This window comes from Ammospiza nelsoni, chromosome 14, assembly GCF_027579445.1.
Source record: "Ammospiza nelsoni isolate bAmmNel1 chromosome 14, bAmmNel1.pri, whole genome shotgun sequence".
Classification (NCBI taxonomy): domain Eukaryota; kingdom Metazoa; phylum Chordata; class Aves; order Passeriformes; family Passerellidae; genus Ammospiza; species Ammospiza nelsoni.
Genome location: NC_080646.1, coordinates 6,689,556 through 6,708,322, shown reverse-complemented (window position 1 = coordinate 6,708,322; position 18,767 = coordinate 6,689,556). Strand labels below are relative to the sequence as shown.

The 18,767-nt window shown below is 42.0% G+C and overlaps 1 protein-coding gene across 1 annotated transcript in view; it reads right to left on the bottom strand.

The window, feature by feature from the left end:
* The window catches only part of AKAP13 (A-kinase anchoring protein 13), a 209,482-nt gene that overhangs the window by 55,588 nt on the left and 135,127 nt on the right, over window positions 1-18,767 (bottom strand). Inside the window, exons 11-12 of the mRNA XM_059482575.1 lie at window positions 7,946-8,027; window positions 3,834-3,970 (exon numbers count right to left, since the gene is read on the bottom strand). Coding sequence (XP_059338558.1) covers window positions 3,834-3,970; window positions 7,946-8,027 — 219 coding nt within the window. The remainder of the gene's footprint in view (window positions 1-3,833; window positions 3,971-7,945; window positions 8,028-18,767) is intronic.

Sequence of the window (18,767 nt, the reverse complement as noted above, 5' to 3'; positions counted from 1 at the left end):
ATATTGTAGTCACCACTGCAAAAAAATTGGCTATCTGGCCAGTAAATATGCATTGTTCTTTAATCCTATTTGAGTAAGAAAATACCATGTTTGCAGAACAGAATGTGTTCTTTTCTTATAGAAAAAAAGAAACATTACAGAAATACTAATTTTCTTCAAGTTAGGCATGCTGGATTGCACCTCAATGAATTAAGGACTTAACTGTGGCCAAAAAGAGCCTTTACAGACATTTGCTAATAGGCATTTTCTTTGCCCTCAGTATTTGCTGAGAAGCTTCTAAGAAAAAATAAGATAAGGTGTAAAAGTGAGTATTCTGAGAAAGGACATGTGTACTTCTCCATGCATAACAGAAATCACTGGGATGGTGGGTGTATAAGATAACTTTTTCAACTAAATTCCTCCACTGTAGGAGGTCTTGATAAGGGGAATTCAAATATTCTTTCAATAATTTCCAGGATCACAACATGCAAAGTGCTGAGACACAAACTTTCTCTGTCCCCTGAGCTTCAAAGACATTAAAGGTGTAAGGGTATTTTAAAAATTAAGATGAAAAAATTGAACCATGTAATCCTGAAGTTTATTTGGAATACCATTCCACTAAAGGAGTCAGTGTCTTTAGTTGGCTTGATATATAATTGAGTAGAGTAATTAAAACTAAGTTTCCCTAAAATTAACCTCAACAGTGGCCTTGTACAAAGTATTTATCATAACTTTTATGATTTGGAGTGGATGTGAAAGCCTTTCACTTAAAAGTTTTATTCCTTTGGGTTTATTTCTTTTTTTTCACAGCTGTTGGGGCTTTTTTTTGTTTGCTTTTTTTTTTTTAAGAGATACAACAACTCTGCAAAAATAAATGCAAAACTTTTATGTATTTGAGTGTTTTCTCAGAGCAAACCAAAACAAAGGCAGAAATTAAACAACATTCAAGACTCTGAGTTGCAACCCCTTCCTTTGACAACGATCTGTGGGTCCCTGACTCCCTTCATCTGAATCATTTCCCAAGAGGCACATTAAAAAGCTTCCCAGTAAGGCTGGACTTTGGTGGCTGGTTGAAAGTTAAAGATGAGCAAAGCACATGGGCTCCACCCCAGGATGTTGCCAGATGATTGTGAGAAATGACCTTATGCAGCATTAATCATTCCAGAGGAGGATGCTGCAAAGCCTGCCCAGATGGCTGTCTGGGACAGAGAGGGAAAAGCAGGATGATGAGGACATGGGAATGAAGTGCTGACGCAAAAAAAAATAAAATAAACATTTTGCTGAAGCCATAGACTTGGAAGCAACTTCTGAATCTCAGTGATAGCCTGTATATTCTGAAAAAAGGGCAGGTTTTAGTGTTAAAGCTCCCTGAAGCTGACAGCTCATGTTCCACAGCTCAGCACATGTCCTCAAGAGAAAAAGAAACGCAACAAGCACAGGAGAAGGGAAGGAGATGGGAGAGCAGCACACACCAAACACCAGGAACAGGGTAAGGCACCTGCACATTTTGTGACCCCACAGACCCCAATTCTTCATGGGTTTGGGACAGAACCAGGGCTTTCAGTCTATGCATTTCAAGTGGAAGCAGCCCAAAGACCTTGCACAGACAGCAACTTGTTCTCCTTACATTTATTTTAATGCATTAAGCAGTTAGCAAAGGAGTTATTTCTACAATAAAAAAAAACCAAAACATCCAGAAAAAACAACTCCAGTAGACAAAAGTTCAACTCTTGCTCCACAGAAAGGGGAAACAAGAACAGAACTAGTAATAACAATAATCACCATGACACTGAAAGGTTTGAGATCCTCTTTTTGTTCATAAGCATACTCTGTCTCTTCCCAATTTGATACAGAAACTATTTCATAGGTTTATAAATAATCAACTACAGCCATGACAAGCATCTTACACTATTTTTTCAGACAAGAGATTATAGCTGCCATTTATTTTGGTGGTCATTAAAAATATCTATAATTTGCATTTCCACCACCTGTATTCAGTACTGTAATACCAAAAAAGATTTAATTAAGGAACAAGCTTGCCATACTAAATTAGTTTTTCTGGTCCTTTAGAAATACCTTCAACTGTAGAAAAAATACTCAGATAAATCCTGAGAAAGGAGACAAGGAATCAAATTGGTCAGGAAAATGAAGACAAAGCAACTGAGGTTGAGATTAGCTTTGAATAACTTCCTAAACACATCTCAGGGACCTTTTGAAGCCATTTGAAGACAAAGTCTGCAACCCACTGCATAATGAGAAAAATGCAAAGGCTACCAAATTAGGGAATTCCCTTTCTACAAAGACAAGAACTCCTGCCTTTGCCCTCTCTCCACTGGCAATTGAAGACCTGCTTTCCCCACCACCTTCTCCCTTCCCTATGGCATCCCTGCTCCACTGCACTACCTACTCTGGTTATATTTTAGTCTTTCTTTCTCCTATTTGAAGGAGGAAACTTTCCACATAAGAAAGTGGAAAAGTTAGAATTCTGTATAATACAAACTTTGCTGTGCTCCCACTGCACTCTTCTCCCACACTTTCCCATACAAGCATTAAATCAGGCTCAAATGGCAGCTGCCTGTCACAGCCTGGGACACTCTACACAGGGGAACTGAAGACAGCCTGCTCTGCCAAACAGCCTTGTCCCCTGACAGCCCAGGGCCCCAGATCCTTCTGACAGCAGGATGGGAAAGGGCGAGGCTGGTGAGCTCTGTGCCCTACCACGTGCATGGAGGATGACTTTACTGTTCATTTATAGCTCATGAGATCACTCAGCCTGGGCTGTGGTGTTTCCCATCCTGCTGGAAAATATTCACCAGCATCTGATTTGATTTCAGCAAACAGAACTCTGTTTCAATCCATACATTTCTCAGAAAGCCAGTGTGAAAGCTACTCTGAGAGTTATGTTTTTCAGAACAGGAGTTGCATCTCCCCAAACCTGTGAGCTGCAGCTGAACCAAAGAGTGGGATTTCATGGAGACCACAGTGATGGCTGCTCTAAAGAAGGGTCACATCCCTTTTGATTCTACATCACTTTAGTCTTTCTGGTTGCTTTTTCATCATCTGCTTATGCCAAGAAGAGTATGAATTACCAGCAAGAGCAAAAACCTAACGACCCCCTGAACAAATTCAGGCTGCTCTGACGTAGATGCAAAAGAGTGATGCCAAAGGGAGGCACATCCTCTGCTCAGCTCTGCCTCTCAGGTCTCTCCCACTCCTCCTCATCAACACAAAGGGTACAGGGATGACTAAGGTTAGCAATGACTTCTGTTGTTGATTTTAAGCAAACTTGAAAACACTTTCATTCTACTTGCACGTAAACAGGCATTAGAGGTATGTCGCCTAGGCAACAAAACTATTCCCTGGAATTGGCCTGAAGTATTTAGAATGAGTGTTTCCTTCCTATGACACTGAATTTACAGAAAAACACTGGTTCCTCTGAGAATTACAGCATATAAATCTGAAGGTATCAGCACAGAGGTCATGGTTTACTGGAGAAAAGCTCTTTGTTACATGAGTTAAAGATGGATTTCATATCGTCTGTGCAATCCCTAATGACCTTGCAAGAAAATCCACCTTTTCAACTCTTTCTCTGGTGCCTGATTTACTTTTGGACAGACAAAATTACTTCCATTTTTTTAACCACTGGGGGCTGCACAGCTTTTGGAATTCTGCTGCAAGTAAATACATCCCTCATGCTGCTGCACCCAAGGAGGAGACCGGATCCTTCCCATCTATTCGGTTCCAGGATAATCACTTCCAGCTTTCCAACTCGCCAGAGAAACCAAGATGCTCTGTGTGTGCTGCATGGGTTTATCAGGGGCTTTTTTAACCATATCCCAACCAGGCTTTCTTACCTTCCCAAAGACAAGGTCTTCCATCCCATCACCAGGCAAGGGGAAGAGGTCAGACTCACTCCCAGACTCTCTTTTGAGAGCACCCTGTGACGAGGCACAGACGCTGCTCAGCCCATCCTCCAAGAAGTTCTCACATTCTGCAGGAGCAAAGCACAAAGAGTCATAACCTGAGGCTTTCTGCAGCATCCACACATTTATTTTGGTGGTCATTAAAAATATCTATAACTTGCATTTTACCCCTGGATTCTGTACTGGTAAAGCCATCAGACTACATTCTCTCAGGGAATTCCAGGATTTAAAACACACAGCTTTACGAATAAAGCTTTATACATCTGCTCACCTCTCAAAACTGCCTGTGAATTCTCAAATTATTTATTCCAGAGTTTAAAACTCCTTTTTAAGTGCATCATTGAAGTACATGGTGCAAACTGAAATTCTGCATGAAACAGCTGAAAATATTTGTAGCTTGAGGTGCTGATAAATATGCTACATATGAGGTATCCCATAACAGTGCATGTGGAATGTTTCCTAGAGATTTCAACAAATGCAACATTAGATTCATATTGAATAAATATAAAAATATAACTTGTCAATATTTACCTTCTTTCTCAAAGAATCAATACCCTCTAAATGCCAAAGTGCTTTTAATACATATTTTGGACAATTATTTAATTTCTTGTATACTTCTTACTGAAAAAGCAGCAAGTGTGAATTCCACGACAAGCGTTACTTTTTCAAGATTCAAAAATTAAGTGATTTTTTAAAAAACCTCTCAGCTTTTGTAACTCCTGACATTGAAATATAAGCATGTTGCATCTCTTTTTTTCTCAAGTGCTTCCAGCTGTTTGCACTGGGTTAATCAGAAGTACAGAACTAGACTGCAGCCCTTGAAAAAGCCCTCTTTCCAAAACCTTTAACAGACAAGTATTTGCTTAAGAGATGCCTGCACATATTTTATTTGTTCACCCTTCAGGAAAAAGTATAAATTATAATTTTGGCAAAAATTGAACACAAATTTCCCAGTTCAAAATATTTTCTAATTATTAGTTTGTTCCTTTTTATTTATTTGTTTTTTAAAGAAAGGTGTTACTTTGCACCTCCTCTAACTAAACATATCCAAAATGTGCTCAGCTGTCTGGAGAGGAGCCAGGGCAATAAAATATTAGTTCACTCGTAAATTATACCTCACTAACTCCAACCTTGGTGACATCAAGCTTAAACATCACTGAAAGGACGACAGGTTTGGTAGCTTAAGGTCACTTCTTTGCCTTCCCCATCCTTAATCTGTGCCTGACAGCAGCTATGGAACACTTTGGCCACATCCCACGTGATGGCAGTGACTCCACTTCTGGAGAAAACAGAATTATTTTGATAGTGGTGGGGCTGACCCCATTTGGGGCAGGGGGAGCTGAAGCCAGTCAGAAACCCCATTACCCCACAGAGGAATTTCCACACTGTGGAGAGTTGGAAAAGCACTTATTGGATGCTGCAGCTGCTCCTGTTCCCCTTTCAGTAAACCTGGAAAATCTGAACTGCTTTTCCATCACCGAGGGGGAGAAGGGAGGGGAGAGGAGAAGGGGGGAATGAAGGGAAAGAAGAGACGGAGCGGCTGTGGGGACGTGGGCCAGGCGCTGTTCATCCAGCTGGCAGCCAGCACAGCATGTCCACAGCCCAGACTGAAAAACAAAGGGGCTCCAGCCACGTTCCACTGGAAAATCAGTGGGGACAGCTCAGATGTGCATGGATACCTCAGCCTGAGGATAAAGCATGAGAGGCAGAAAAGCTCCTTAGGAGGAGAAGATGAAGCAGAGAGGAAGAAGGATGAGGAGCAGGGTGATGGGGACCCCTCCACACTCCTCAGCTCATTTGTGCTGAGAAACTCATTCCCAAACCCTTTCTTCCCTTTACTTTTGGTTGGAGGTGTGCATATTTTCTCCGTTTTCTCCCTCCCCTTTTCTCAGTTTGCTGGGTTTGTTTTCAATTGCACAGACGCTGCACAAAGCCAGGCTCTGTGTCTCACACCCCTGGCAACACTTCTGTGCATAATATAAAGGCAAAGAAAATACAGAGAAAAAAGCTCTAGGAAGAACATTTCCAAGCAATATCTTCTGTACATTTTCCAAACACTTGTGTCCTCCAAGCCAGGGCTAAGCCCTTCAATTCCATGCTGATAACTATGTATGTGCTACACTCCTCTGCACACCTAACTTCAAAACCACAGAAAATGAAAAGCTCCAATTTCTGGAGTTACCTTCTAAGATCTGAGGTCTCTGTCCTTTCAAGTCATTTCAGCAGATTAAAAAGGTCTAATTCCTTATCAAGTATTGCATTTTTAAGTTAGCCATATTGACAGCTTGTGGTTTCATTGTTGTTAAGTATGCCAGATTTTTCTTGCCCTCTCTATGCTGCCCAGCACCACAGAGCAGCAGGAGGATGCCTGTGCAGTAACAATGTTATTTCTAGAAAGGGAAGAACCTGCATAACCTGAGATCGTTCTGCTGCTCAGTCCATCTGGAGAGCACATTTACTTAAAAAACTATCTCTTCATGTCTGTGTTACAGGCATGTATTACTATAACTATCAATATAAAATTGTATATACAGCTATCTAATTACATAGTTAATATTATGTTTCTATAGTGTAATAGTGCATTAGATAATTAATAGGTGTGCAACTGATAGTGATCCATAGGAATATGTGATTATATATTTAGCAAGTCAAATGAGTCCATGTAAAAACACTCCTGAAACAGCTATTGCTGTTAATGATTTTTCTAAATAAGGTCGCTATTTCTGTATTTTTGTTTTTAATAAAAAAGTACTTATTTAACTTTGAATGAGCTAGAACTTCTATTTAGGATAAACCCCTCAGGTCACTAACCCACACTATCCCTTCTTACAGACTGACAGACCGAGTTTAAATTTCACACTGACACTCAGTCATTTTCTTTCAAGTCTCAGATAAATTGAAGGAGATTTGGGTGAGACCACTGCTCATAAGGACAGCAGGGCAAGAAGCCTCCTGTCCATGAGCAGCCTGAGCAAAGTCCCTATTCAGGGCCCTGATCAATTACTCTATTTGTTTCGAACACGCACAATCCAGTGAAAGGAAATGCTTTTTTTCTTATCTTGGACACCAACCCTTCTTTGAAGCTTGCCCAGACTAGATTTTGTGTCCCAGTGGAAGAGCCAGAAAGCACCAGCCAGCACGCAGGGCTGGGATGGGAGCTTGGCACAGCTGGTGGGCAGGGTGTGGGAACCATGGCTCTGAACAGCCTTCCTGCTTCCTGAGCCTGGAATCATGGCAACTTTCAGAGCAGGAGGGGGGAAAAACTAAAAATCTCAAGCCACTCATTTGGGTTTAGATATGGATTTAGGAGCTCAAATTTCTGGCTTTTTTCTTTTATGAAATTATCCTTTTAGCTAGAAACCATGTCTGTGCGCTGCTTGCAACATCTTTCAAGTTTATTTAGAAAAAGGAAAGGAGGGGGAAAAATCAAAATACTGAAACATTGAAATGCAGAGTTATTTGAGATGGTGACACACTACACAGCTCCCTGCTAGTCAAGTGCTGCAGCCATGTGCTAACAATGACTCACAGCACAGTCATTACACAGTTTATTTAATTTATGTGTTTTCCCCATCCAGGCCAGGATGTCAAAAACAGGGAGAAAAGGGAAGATAGAAAATGTGAGGAAGACAGGGAGAAAAGGAGGGATAGAAAAGGTGAGGAGCACAGGGAGAAAAGGAGGGATAGAAAAGGTGAGGAGGACAGGGAGGAAAGGAGGATAGAAAAGGCGAGGAGGACGGGGAGAAAAGGAGGAATAGAAAAGCTGGGCAGGACAGGGAGGAAAGGAGGGATAGAAAAGGTGAGGAGGAGGACAGGGAGGAAAGGAGGGATTGAAAAGGTGAGGAGGAGGACAGGGAGAAAAGGAGGATAGATAATGTGAGGAGGACAGGGAGAAAAGGAGGACAGAAAAAGTGAGGAGGATGGGGAGAAAAGGAGGAATAGAAAAGCTGGGCAGGACAGGGAAGAAAGGAGGAATAGAAAAGGTGAGGAGGAGGACAGGGAGGACAGAAAAGGTGGGGAGGGGGGCTGCTGGTGTGGCTCACCTGGAGAATCTCGCGTGCGCTTGCGCTCCAGCAGGGAGGGGTCAGGACACGGCTCCAGCGGACACCAGCTCCCACGGTTTATCTGCAAAACACATCACAGCACATCAGAGAAAGGCCATCTCACCAGCACCCCTGTTAGTTTCTTCTCCAATATCCCCTCTGCATCAACCAGCAGATTCAGAGTTATGGCTTAATTTTTTCCCAATAATAAAAATGTCAAAAGTAACATACGATTTTATTTCTGCATCGCTAAACAAACCATTAGAATAGGCCAAAACCCTTTATTTCTCTATGGAAAGTTTGATTTGAAGGTGGCTCCTGCTCAAGGAAGATCAGAGGGAGGATGAGTCAGTGTTTAAGCTGCTAGGAGAGGACTGGATAACCTTGGCCTCAAGTCCCACCTCCACTTGTAGCGGGACTGCAGGGATATACTCTTCTGATTTAAGCCTCAGTTCACTACCAACAGAATAGGAATTCCTTACCACCCATACTGCTGTACAGATAATTAGCTCAGAGATAGCAAAGTGCTCTGGTGATGTGGAATAGAGGGCTTGGGAAGTGCCCAAGTCATGGTGAGAACCAGAAGCACTTTGGGCCAGCATTAACTGAAATGACTACGATAGAAACACCCATTTTAACACTAAGACATATCACATGGTTTATTTCAACATCAGCCCTTATCACCTCACCCCGTCCTTCACCCTCTCCATGACTCCCAGTCTTTCAGCAAGGATGACTGATCTGTTCTCAGCCTCCTCCTCCCTCTGCCTGTGCTTTCATCTTCCTCACTCGGGTTGTGCTGTCCAACATTTTGACTCAGAAGTCTGCTGGACTATCCACAATCCTTGGCTCATCCAACATTCACTTCCCATCACTTTTGTCTAGAGCTGGCAGACTCTGGAAGTCCCTTTACTCTCTCTGCCATTTCTTTGAGCCAAATGCCTTTCCTTATTGTCAACTGCATGCAAATCTCACCTGTCCCACACCACAAAAACCCAGAAGTTACTTCCCCTACTGACCTGTCTCAACACACAGGATCTCACGTGTTAAGCTGCAGCTAAAAGAAAGCTACTGAAATGGATGACTTAGCCTGATTTTATATGACAAGTATTTCTCCTATCCTCTCTCTGGCTTTCCTTTTATCTCCTGAAATAATTTCCTTTCCTACCTTTCAAATAACAAAGTTTTAACATTTCCTTTTAGCCTCTGACCTATGTTCAAATCTCCTCCATGACCCTGTTCTATTTTTGCAGCCCGTTGCTGAATTCCCATCCCCTCAACGTTCTCCTTCCTCCTATGCTATGAAACGCACTGGTTTTGCCTTCTTATTATTTATTTTCTAAAATAAATTAAAACCAAGCCTCTCCTACCCCTGACCTGACGTGCTGCTTTGACTAATGACCCACGTCCTTGTTTCCTCTCTCACTGAGATCATGGAATGTGTTGCTGCAGCCCTTGGCTGGCTCCTCCCCGCCCTGGCTGCGTCCCCTGCCTGTCACCCGAGGGGCTCCTGCCAGCACCTCCTGCTCTCCACACCACACAGGCAACCCTGCACTCCCCCAGACCTGGCAGCTCCTTGCTACAGCACATTTTTCTTCCTCGGGCTTTGTCCTCCTCCATACTTGTGCGATGACAAAACGGGGTTGGGAGGGCCTGTGACAGGTCAGCTAGTCCCTGCCTGCTGCTGCGCCAAGTTAGGCTCAATTACCATCTCAGAGGTCCTAATCCAACTCTGTGCCCTTAAAATCCTCCAGTGGAGAGGATGCCATGACCTTCCCCAGTCAGCAGCTCCTGCTGACAGAGACAAGGAAGAAACAGAAGCTCTGAGAGGGGAAAAATGAGCAGGAGTTTCCCAGGAGAGGTGAAGGAGATGTTGAGCTCTACCAGAGTCAGGTCTCGGGGTGACCTCAGTGCATGTCCCACCTGGAAGTACCTGCCATCTCCATGGAATTTTGCAGGCTATTTTCCTTAGGGATGATGTACACTTTGTAGCTCTTACTCCCTGACTCCATTATACAGATATTCACCCAAGACCCCATCACACCCCTTTATGTTCACACATCTAAGATCCCAGTGTTCCCTGCACCTCTGCTCCACTGTGTATCCATTTTCTCCCTTTTACATACAATACATCCATATTAAATGAGAGGCAGTGAGGAAAAGAGAAGTAATCTTAAATCTGAAAAAGGATTTGTAAGCAAAACTTCAGAACAATGTGTTTTTTGCTTTCCAAAGTAACACAAGGATGTTGCATTTTAACTGTTGCATGGACAGTGGGTCATGTTCTGATTCTTTCAATAGAAGACACTCCCTGTTCTCAGCAAGGCTGTGCGGCATCTAACCTTAGCATCTAAACTTAACCACAGAATTTATTATTTTTTAGTCTTAAAAGAGCTGCAAAGTCAATAAATAACACTTGATGACTGTAAAGTCAATAAATACCATGCTGTTATTCTTTTCTCTCCAGACAAAGCAGAATAAATTTGCACCACACTTTCCTATACCTTATTATATCTAGAAGTTGAGGCTGAACACACACAGAAGGACAAATGCAAATGTGCTCAAGTCCACACAAATGAAGGAATGACCTGTTTCAGATACAAAATCAAATTCTGTCTCCTCCTGACTGACTTGTACCTCCTTCCTTCCTCCTTAAGAAGAGTCTGACCCTTCTTAATTATAAACAAATCACCATCAAAATCAAAGGAACCGCTCCTGATTTATACTGGTATCCACTACTGGAAATGAATAATTAAACATCTCATTCAGTAATTAGCAGTAAGAAAGCAAAATAGGAAGAGGTTCAAGTTGTCTGTTGAATAAGCCATATTAGGCTGAATTAACATTATATATTTTCCTTTAATAGAACCAATTGAGTCATTCACTGAAAATGCATTATAGACATTGGCATTTTTTCAAAAAAGATTTGAGCATTTTTCCAATTTCCCAGCCAGTTCTCTCCTCAGCCCTGTGGCTTTGCCAAGTATTGAAAACGTCTGCTTTTCTCTATTAAAAAAAGTAATGAGAGAGTAACAATGAGGTTTAAGGTGCTGCTTCAGATATCCTTGATTATGTACAAAATAAAACATTAGAAATTAAATATTTATCTCAGTAGCCCTAATTGAGGAAAAATAATAATCACCATCAAAACAAAAACAAAGGAAACCACTACTATATACAAGTATTCCCTGGGCCAAAAACGAGCCCAGACAGGCTTTGAGGGAGTTTCACTGCTTGCTCTCAGGGAACTGGGTGGTCCATAGATCCTCAAAACGTACTGGGATCCCTCCTCAACACCTGAATTCTGCTTGTATTTACTCAGGACTACTGACTACAGGTACAGACACTGAGAGCTGGAGGGGAAATTGTCTTTATAAAAGCATCTAAACATCAGGAGCTGGGGAATGTACCAGTATGGAGAAATTTCAAATGAGGCTGTCTTGGGATTGTGCAGACACGTGTGCATTGCATGTGAGAAAATTCCTCCCTTTTCCCCCCATTTTCTTGTTTTGCTGAGAGAAGCCTAAGGACAGAACCACAGGCTGGTGGCCACAGAAGATGATAAAAGCCCCACACTTGCTTGCTTGCCCACACTGATTATAACTCATTGATTCCAGGCATCCCAAGTCTTTGCAGCAGGAGCAGAGGGTGCAGTGCTGTTCCAGTGGCAGAGGGAATATGAAACAGCCTCTGGGAACAGAGTTTCAATACACAGCCCTTGAAGAAATGCCAGGAGAAAACAGCTATTTTTCCATACAGAAGCCTGAATGTGTTTATCTGCAGCTCAGACACAGAATGAATCATGGAAGCACATCCCCAGGCACCAAAAACTGAATCCTGCAGGATTTTCTGTTTGCCGGTGAAACTCCAGCAGGCTAAATGTTCAAAGATGCCTTTAGGACACCAGCTGGAGCTGCGAGCAGCAGATGGTTCCATTACCCTTTCTGGGCACACACAGGTATTTCCTGACTCTTCCTGCAGACCCCGAACTTGAAACTTGATGTGATTTAATGCATAAAAAAAGGACAGCACTGGACACTGTGAGACACCCTGGGCTGAGGCATCCTCTGTCCCACAGGAACTGTGAGTGAGCCCACACTCCACTCCCAGGCTCTTCCTTCCTCTCCCCTTGGACAAGGAATTATCTAATCCATGCAGTGTGGTGCCTGCCCATAAAACCAGGCTCAGGACCTCCTTCTCAAAGACACTCCAACAATATCCAGGGCAGAGCTGTATGCTGGAGGAACAGGCATCACAAGGGCCAGGGACTACCTGGCTCCTATCTCCAGCATGGAAGAGTCCTTTCTCTCTCCCTCTGGTTTTATTTTAACTCTTCTTGCCTTCCATTTCACAATAAAGAGAACACACTGACCTTCCAGGAAATCTTTTGCTATTGCAAAAGTTTGCACTTGTCAACCTCGCTGGTCGTGATATAAATCAACATCTCCAGAGCACAAGGAACCAGATGACTTTAACTTTCATTTCCTAGCAGATCCCTGGAGATTCATCTTCCCTCCATATTATTTTAACTTTGTCCTAAATGTGCAAGTTTCCATTTTTCTCCTTTTATTTTCCTCAGCTTCCAGACTATGATCTACCTTGCAGCTAAAACCAGATACTACTGCACATAGGAAAATATTTAGGAGAGTAATTGTAGCTTGCTTAGTGTGTCATTAAGTAATTGTGCACCACACTGAGTAATATCCATTTTAAATATCCACTGTAGAATAAAAGTAGTAGAAAAAAGCAGTAATTCAAATTCAATTATAATTAATTTGTTTCATAAGCAGAAATTATACAATGATTTTTTAAAAGTTCTATGTATATCGTAATTATTTTCTAGGAATTTCCCGTTCCTGAAACTTTCATATAGGATTAAAGAAATTTGTACACGTAACTGGAGTTCAATGTTTATGCTGAACAACTTTTACTTTACAGTTCCATTTACAATGAAACTATCCAGTTGCCTGCAATTCCTGCACTAGAAACTGAAGCAAGAGTTGATTTACCCCCTTCACAAGAACCACCTTTCAAGATCCTCCAAAAGCGTTTGAAAAGGAGCATGAAGGATGGGGCATCTGGGGAAGGAATTTCCACTGTTTTCCTTCAACATCTGTTGCTGCAGAAAGACTCCATGCACACAAAACTCACATCAAGAGCAGCAACCACTGCTTTGGCAATCATCTTGCCAGACAATATTAAGAGCAGACATATCAATTTGCTTGCAAGTTCCACATTTATTTTTTGTTTAAATTTTTATTATGGTAATCTCCCTGTGTATTTTCTTAGCTTTGTGGGATGATATTAACAGGTAGATGCAGAACCCAAAGACACTCTCAAATGTATGCCAAAAGGGACAACAATAATTGCATTTCTGCAATTATTTCTATGGAGGTTTTTTCTTCTAGCACTGTGAATATGCTACACTGAGTCTTTTATCTTTACAGAGCCGTGACACCATATCAGGACATTTTTTCAAGGAGGTCCAAACTGACCTTTTGCATAGTAACAAGCCAGCAGTGCTACAGAAAACTATATTAAAAGATTTCACCAAAAAAGGCTCCTACAAGCACAGGACATGTTACATGACTGAATAAATTGGCTCTTTATGGTGCAAGAGCAACACGAAATTCCTAGAGTGCATTTATCCCCCAGCAATGTCCCAGCAGGGAAAAGGAACGTGTGCCCCAAGTACATTTTCCAGCCCTTGGCATTGCAATGTCTTCCACCAGCAAAACTAAAAGTCAACAGACTTCAATTAAGCTTCAAAAATAACAGCATTTTCTTTCCCAAAAATCCCCATCTCTTAGCTAATATGGGAGCAAAATTCCCACAAACATGTATGTGTCTAATGTGAAAACACATAATTTCATTTAAGCTGCCCTTTCACTTGTAATTCTACATGAGACACAAACAGAAAAACTCAAAAATTCTCTACAACATTCTAAAGACACTTCTGTGTCTAGAATCCAACATCCATCCAGAATAGCAGAGATAGATGTTGGATTAAAGTTTAGTCATTTTAGGGCCACAAAGTTTGAAGAACACCACATACCCATCAGCTGGGCATATCCTTCCCCAGAACAACTCCAGAGAAGAAATGAACTTGCTTATATGATAATAAAGAAGAAAAACTTCAACATAAAAAGTAAGGAAGCCTAGTTCCAGCTAATTCAGGGACTTCTCCACAGACTACTTTTAGCTTAGGATGTTATAAATGGCACTTTGCCTTAGGTAGGCAGGGATCAATCAGAGCATCTTCCCTGGTGCTGGGGTAAAGCTACCAGAGCAGCCAGGAAGCAGAAAAACCAATTAATAGTGCTGTCCTTTTAACTTCAAAATACCATGATTAATTATTGATGCTGGTTTTAATTCCATTAATAATGTTCTGATCTTAGCTGGAAGCTAAATGGGATTGGTTCATCTGAAAGGCAGAAAAATAAAGCAGAAAAATCAAACCTCACTGCCCCAGCTGTGAAAAAAGTTACTCCTGATGCCTACCCTTAACAACTTCAGCATTCACATACAGAGGTGAAATGCAGATATAGGCAAAAACTGTTTGAAAACATTCCCAGCTGTGATTATTCAGTCTCCCATGCCCAAAGCAAGCCCAGTTCTTACTCTGTAACTTTGCAGAGCACTGCCTGTTCATCCCCATTGAATGCCTGTCTGACTCCACGTGGATCTATCTGCAAGGTGCCAGCCAGTGTGGTTTTTGTATCCTGTCCCTGTAGTTTTATTTGTGGTAGCAGGCACAACATAGAAATGAGACAGGGCTGCCAAGGCACACATGGGCACACTGAGACTTCCCATTTTGGGCTTGCAATAACATAGCACAGACTGCTTTACCCTGCACGTAGCTGCTCAGAGCTCAGCAAAATGTTCAGACTAGCAGACATCCCACACACCCCACAACTTCTCCCTCATCTGCTACAATGCAAACCCAGCAGGAACGATGACAGCAAATTTTTATGTCAGTTCTGCATCATCCAGGCTTTCGTGCATTCAGTAAATTCAGGATCCAAGGTCATTGAGTTTGCATTGCCGCAGCAGCCAGGAAAGGACACACAATCATGGAATCATTGAATGGTTTGGGTTGGAAGGCACCTTGAAGATAATGCAAATCCAACATCTTTCCCTGGTTTCTCAAATCACCATCCAGCCTGGTCTTGAACCCCTCCAGGGATGGAGCATCCACAGTTTCTCTGGACAAGCTGTGCCAGAGCCTCACATCTCTCACAGTAAGGAATTTCTTCCCAGGATGAAGTCCTACCTCCAGCAGGGACTGGGACACTGCTGGTAACCTGCTGCCTCTTGCTTTTTCATATGTGGAGAGGAGGAGGAAACTATGCTTAAGCCAAAAATAATTGTGTGCATCAACCCTCAAAATTGCTGAGGTTCATTTTTTTCATAACTTCACAAGCCACTGTTTCAGGCTCAATCTAAACATGGAAAAATTGAGTCTCAAGACAGTGGCCTTTCAGATGACAAAATTATGGGTAGGAACCAAAAGTTCTTTTGCAATTCTTTCTAAGAATGGATGCAATCAATGCAAATATAATCTCATCTATAAACATTTAGCATCCAAAATGCTTTCTTCACCACTTGTTCCCATTGTCCTTTTTCAGCAGCTGGTTTTCTTTCCTGTGTCATGACTGAGTCACCACCCCTGGAGGTATTTAAAAGATGCACAGACGTGGCACTGAGGGACATGGTTTAAAGGTGGACTTGACCGTGCTGGGTTAATGGCTGGCCTTGATGATCTTAAAGGTCCTTAAAACCTAAGCAATTCTATGATCACTGAGTTCCCTACCTTAAAACGAAGCAAAGAACATATTCATCCATTACTCAAGAAATGTCAGCTTGTCTGAGTCAACCTGCAGCCAAACTGAAAGCTGGTTGGTGCTTTGCAGGTATCTTGTTAACATTTCATCAGCTCAAACACTCTTGATGGATCCAATTTGGGTGCGCTTTTTTCTATCGACATGTACTTGCTTTTCAATATTAAGAAACCCTGTCCTCTTAACTCCCTAAAATACAATGGCCTAGAGAAGGTACAGTTTTATTTCAGTATTTTAATGAAAACCAAACCCAACAGAAGCCCCACCCCCAGCTCCCTCATTAAGGGCCTGATCCAGCTCCCATTAACGTCAAGAGATGATCTGCCACTGACGCACTCAAGCGCTGGCTTGGATCCCTAGGTCATCAAAATTCAATTTCATCTACCAGTTATGTTATAGAAACCAGAGAAAACACGGAGGATGACTGAAAATCGAGCTAGAGTTGATTGTAGCTGTAGCTGTCACCAGCACCCTCCTATTTTAAACATCTGCAGGCTGTACAGCCCATGTTGGGAGCAGCAATGCGTGCACACACGCACACATATATGGACACTGAGTCATTTGCAGGAACAGACAGTATAACCCACAGTTCTGAAACTCAATTAGGAAAATACCAGTTGGAACTAATAAGAGCCACATTTTGTTATAAAATCTAAGCTTTGCTGAACAAAAACTAATTTAAGGAACTGATGACATCAGAAACACTGAAGCTGGATAATTCTAGTGAATTGTATTTTAACCCAGGCATTCAGATACTCTTCATAAAGAAAAAGATTGTGCTTTTTATTGGCAACCAAAATTATCAGAGGTCTCCTCCCAAGAATTATTAAGAATTGTAAACACACTATTTCTGTGGAAGAAATAGTGTATGAACAATGCAACAACATTTTTAATGACTTATACTGTGTCTATAGGCTGAGTATCATGGGATTCAATCCTCAACCAGCATTAGTAACTTCAGAGGTCTAAAATACTCTAAAAAAATTGAGCTGGGAGAGAAAACAACTTACAGCTATCTGTGCCACTAAAACCACTGAGTACATTGAATTAAAGGAAAGCACTTTCATTCATAATAAAGCAAGGTAACAAGAGCTAGGTCTCTTTTAGTGCAGATAAAGTAGAACAAGAATTAATTGAAAATAAATTTGTTATATCTTCTTATATTGACTTGGAAACAAGAGCATGAACCAAAAATCATAAAAAAGGAAGCCATATGATCATGCAGAATCCCACTACTTCAGCTAAGAAGAGAAAAGAGAAAAAGGGAGAGGGAAAGGAAATGATCTTCCAGCAGTTAAGGTCTCTGAATTGGGCTGTGTTTTGCAGTCCCTCTGGCTTCTCTCCTATTTCCATCCACTCTGCCAGGAAACTGCTGAAGCTCCACAAAGCTGTTACAGAGACAGGACATTCCCAGACTGCCATTGTGCCATTTGGTGGAGCACTTGCTAATTTTAGATTAGAGGAGGAACACACTGGGACAATTAGCCAAGAGCCACTCCTGATTCTTGCTCCAACCCATCCTCAGACAAAATCACACCCAAACAACAAGACTGACAGCAACCCTTCTAACACAAACAAAAAACAGAGGCAAAGGAGGATCCATCCACTATGCCTTTTTTTGGCAGAATGCATCTTTTGGAGAACATGTGCCTTTCAATCTCAAAAAGCAAGCACTGGAAATGGAAAGCCTTCTCCCCTCACACAAAAGCCCAGCTGGGATTTCAAACCAGGGACTGTTTAAGGGCAGAGGGCAGGGAAGATGGTCAGGGAGCTCTCCCAAAGAGTGCATGCCACAAGAGATTATTTAATTGCAGAGATAATGATATGACAATAATATGACATGGTTTGATAAAATTCAAAACCACCTCCATGCTGAAGGGCAAGAGCTCTTCCACCTGTCCCTCCCCACTGCATCACCCTGAGAGACATAAGCACAGAAAGGAACAGATTGACATATGAAAGGGAAAGGAACCCATAAATAAATATATACAAACACCATACCTTTAACAACACAACATCTACAGTCCTGTCCACCTTGGAGATGTCGCACAGGCTGTATCGCCTCTTGTGGCGTTCGTACATTTTGTCCAAAGAGCTGGGAGCAGAGGAGCAGAGCCCACCATGAACCCTGGGCTCACCACAGCCCCAGACCTCTCACATCCGTGCTCAGAGGAGTCCCTGTGTCTCAGCACACCAGCCTGCCCAAGCTTCTTAACAGGAAAACGAAAATCCCAGCGCTGCGCCGGGCTGATAAAGTCTTCTCGGAACAGATTTGCTTATACAGGCAATGCAGGAACTTATAGCAAACAAAAGATATTTGAAGACAGCTTTATACATATAGGATTATTTTTTTTGCAACTGCTAAGAATGGTATCAGCCTTCCTGTTACAGTAATAATAACAAAAAAAAATGTTTTCCAGACAACTTTGATATCCAAAAAGCACCAGAATGAAAATCCTGCCCGAAAAGAGAACAAAAGCCAGATGTGTGCAGCAGGAATACTGACACTCCAAGTGGAAATGCAGAAGGTAGGCTCAGCCACGATGGGTCTAATTCAGGAAGAAAACAAAAACAAACCAAAAAAACCAATCTCCGTATCCAACGCAAATACTGTCACCAAAGTGTTTTGTTTTTCACGCCCTCATGCACTGAAAGAAACAACAACAAAAAAGTACTTTCCTCCTTCCAAGTCAGTTCACTGTTCACCGGGCGAGACGGCTTGGGTTTGCGTTAAGTTTAAATTTCTAATGACAGCACTGGGCAAAAGGAAAGAAAATAATGAAATAAAGCCACTCCCTCCTGATTTGGGCTGGGACGTCACTGCTTGCCTTTTTAGTCCTGCACCAGTGTTCTCCCGGCTTTCAAATTTACTTTGCAGTTGTGGGAGCATGATTCACTGAGAGGAAAAAAAAAAAAAAAGAGGAGGGAGCGGGGGAAGAAAAAGAAAAGCAGCATCTTTTCTTTGCCAGCCTCTTCCACCT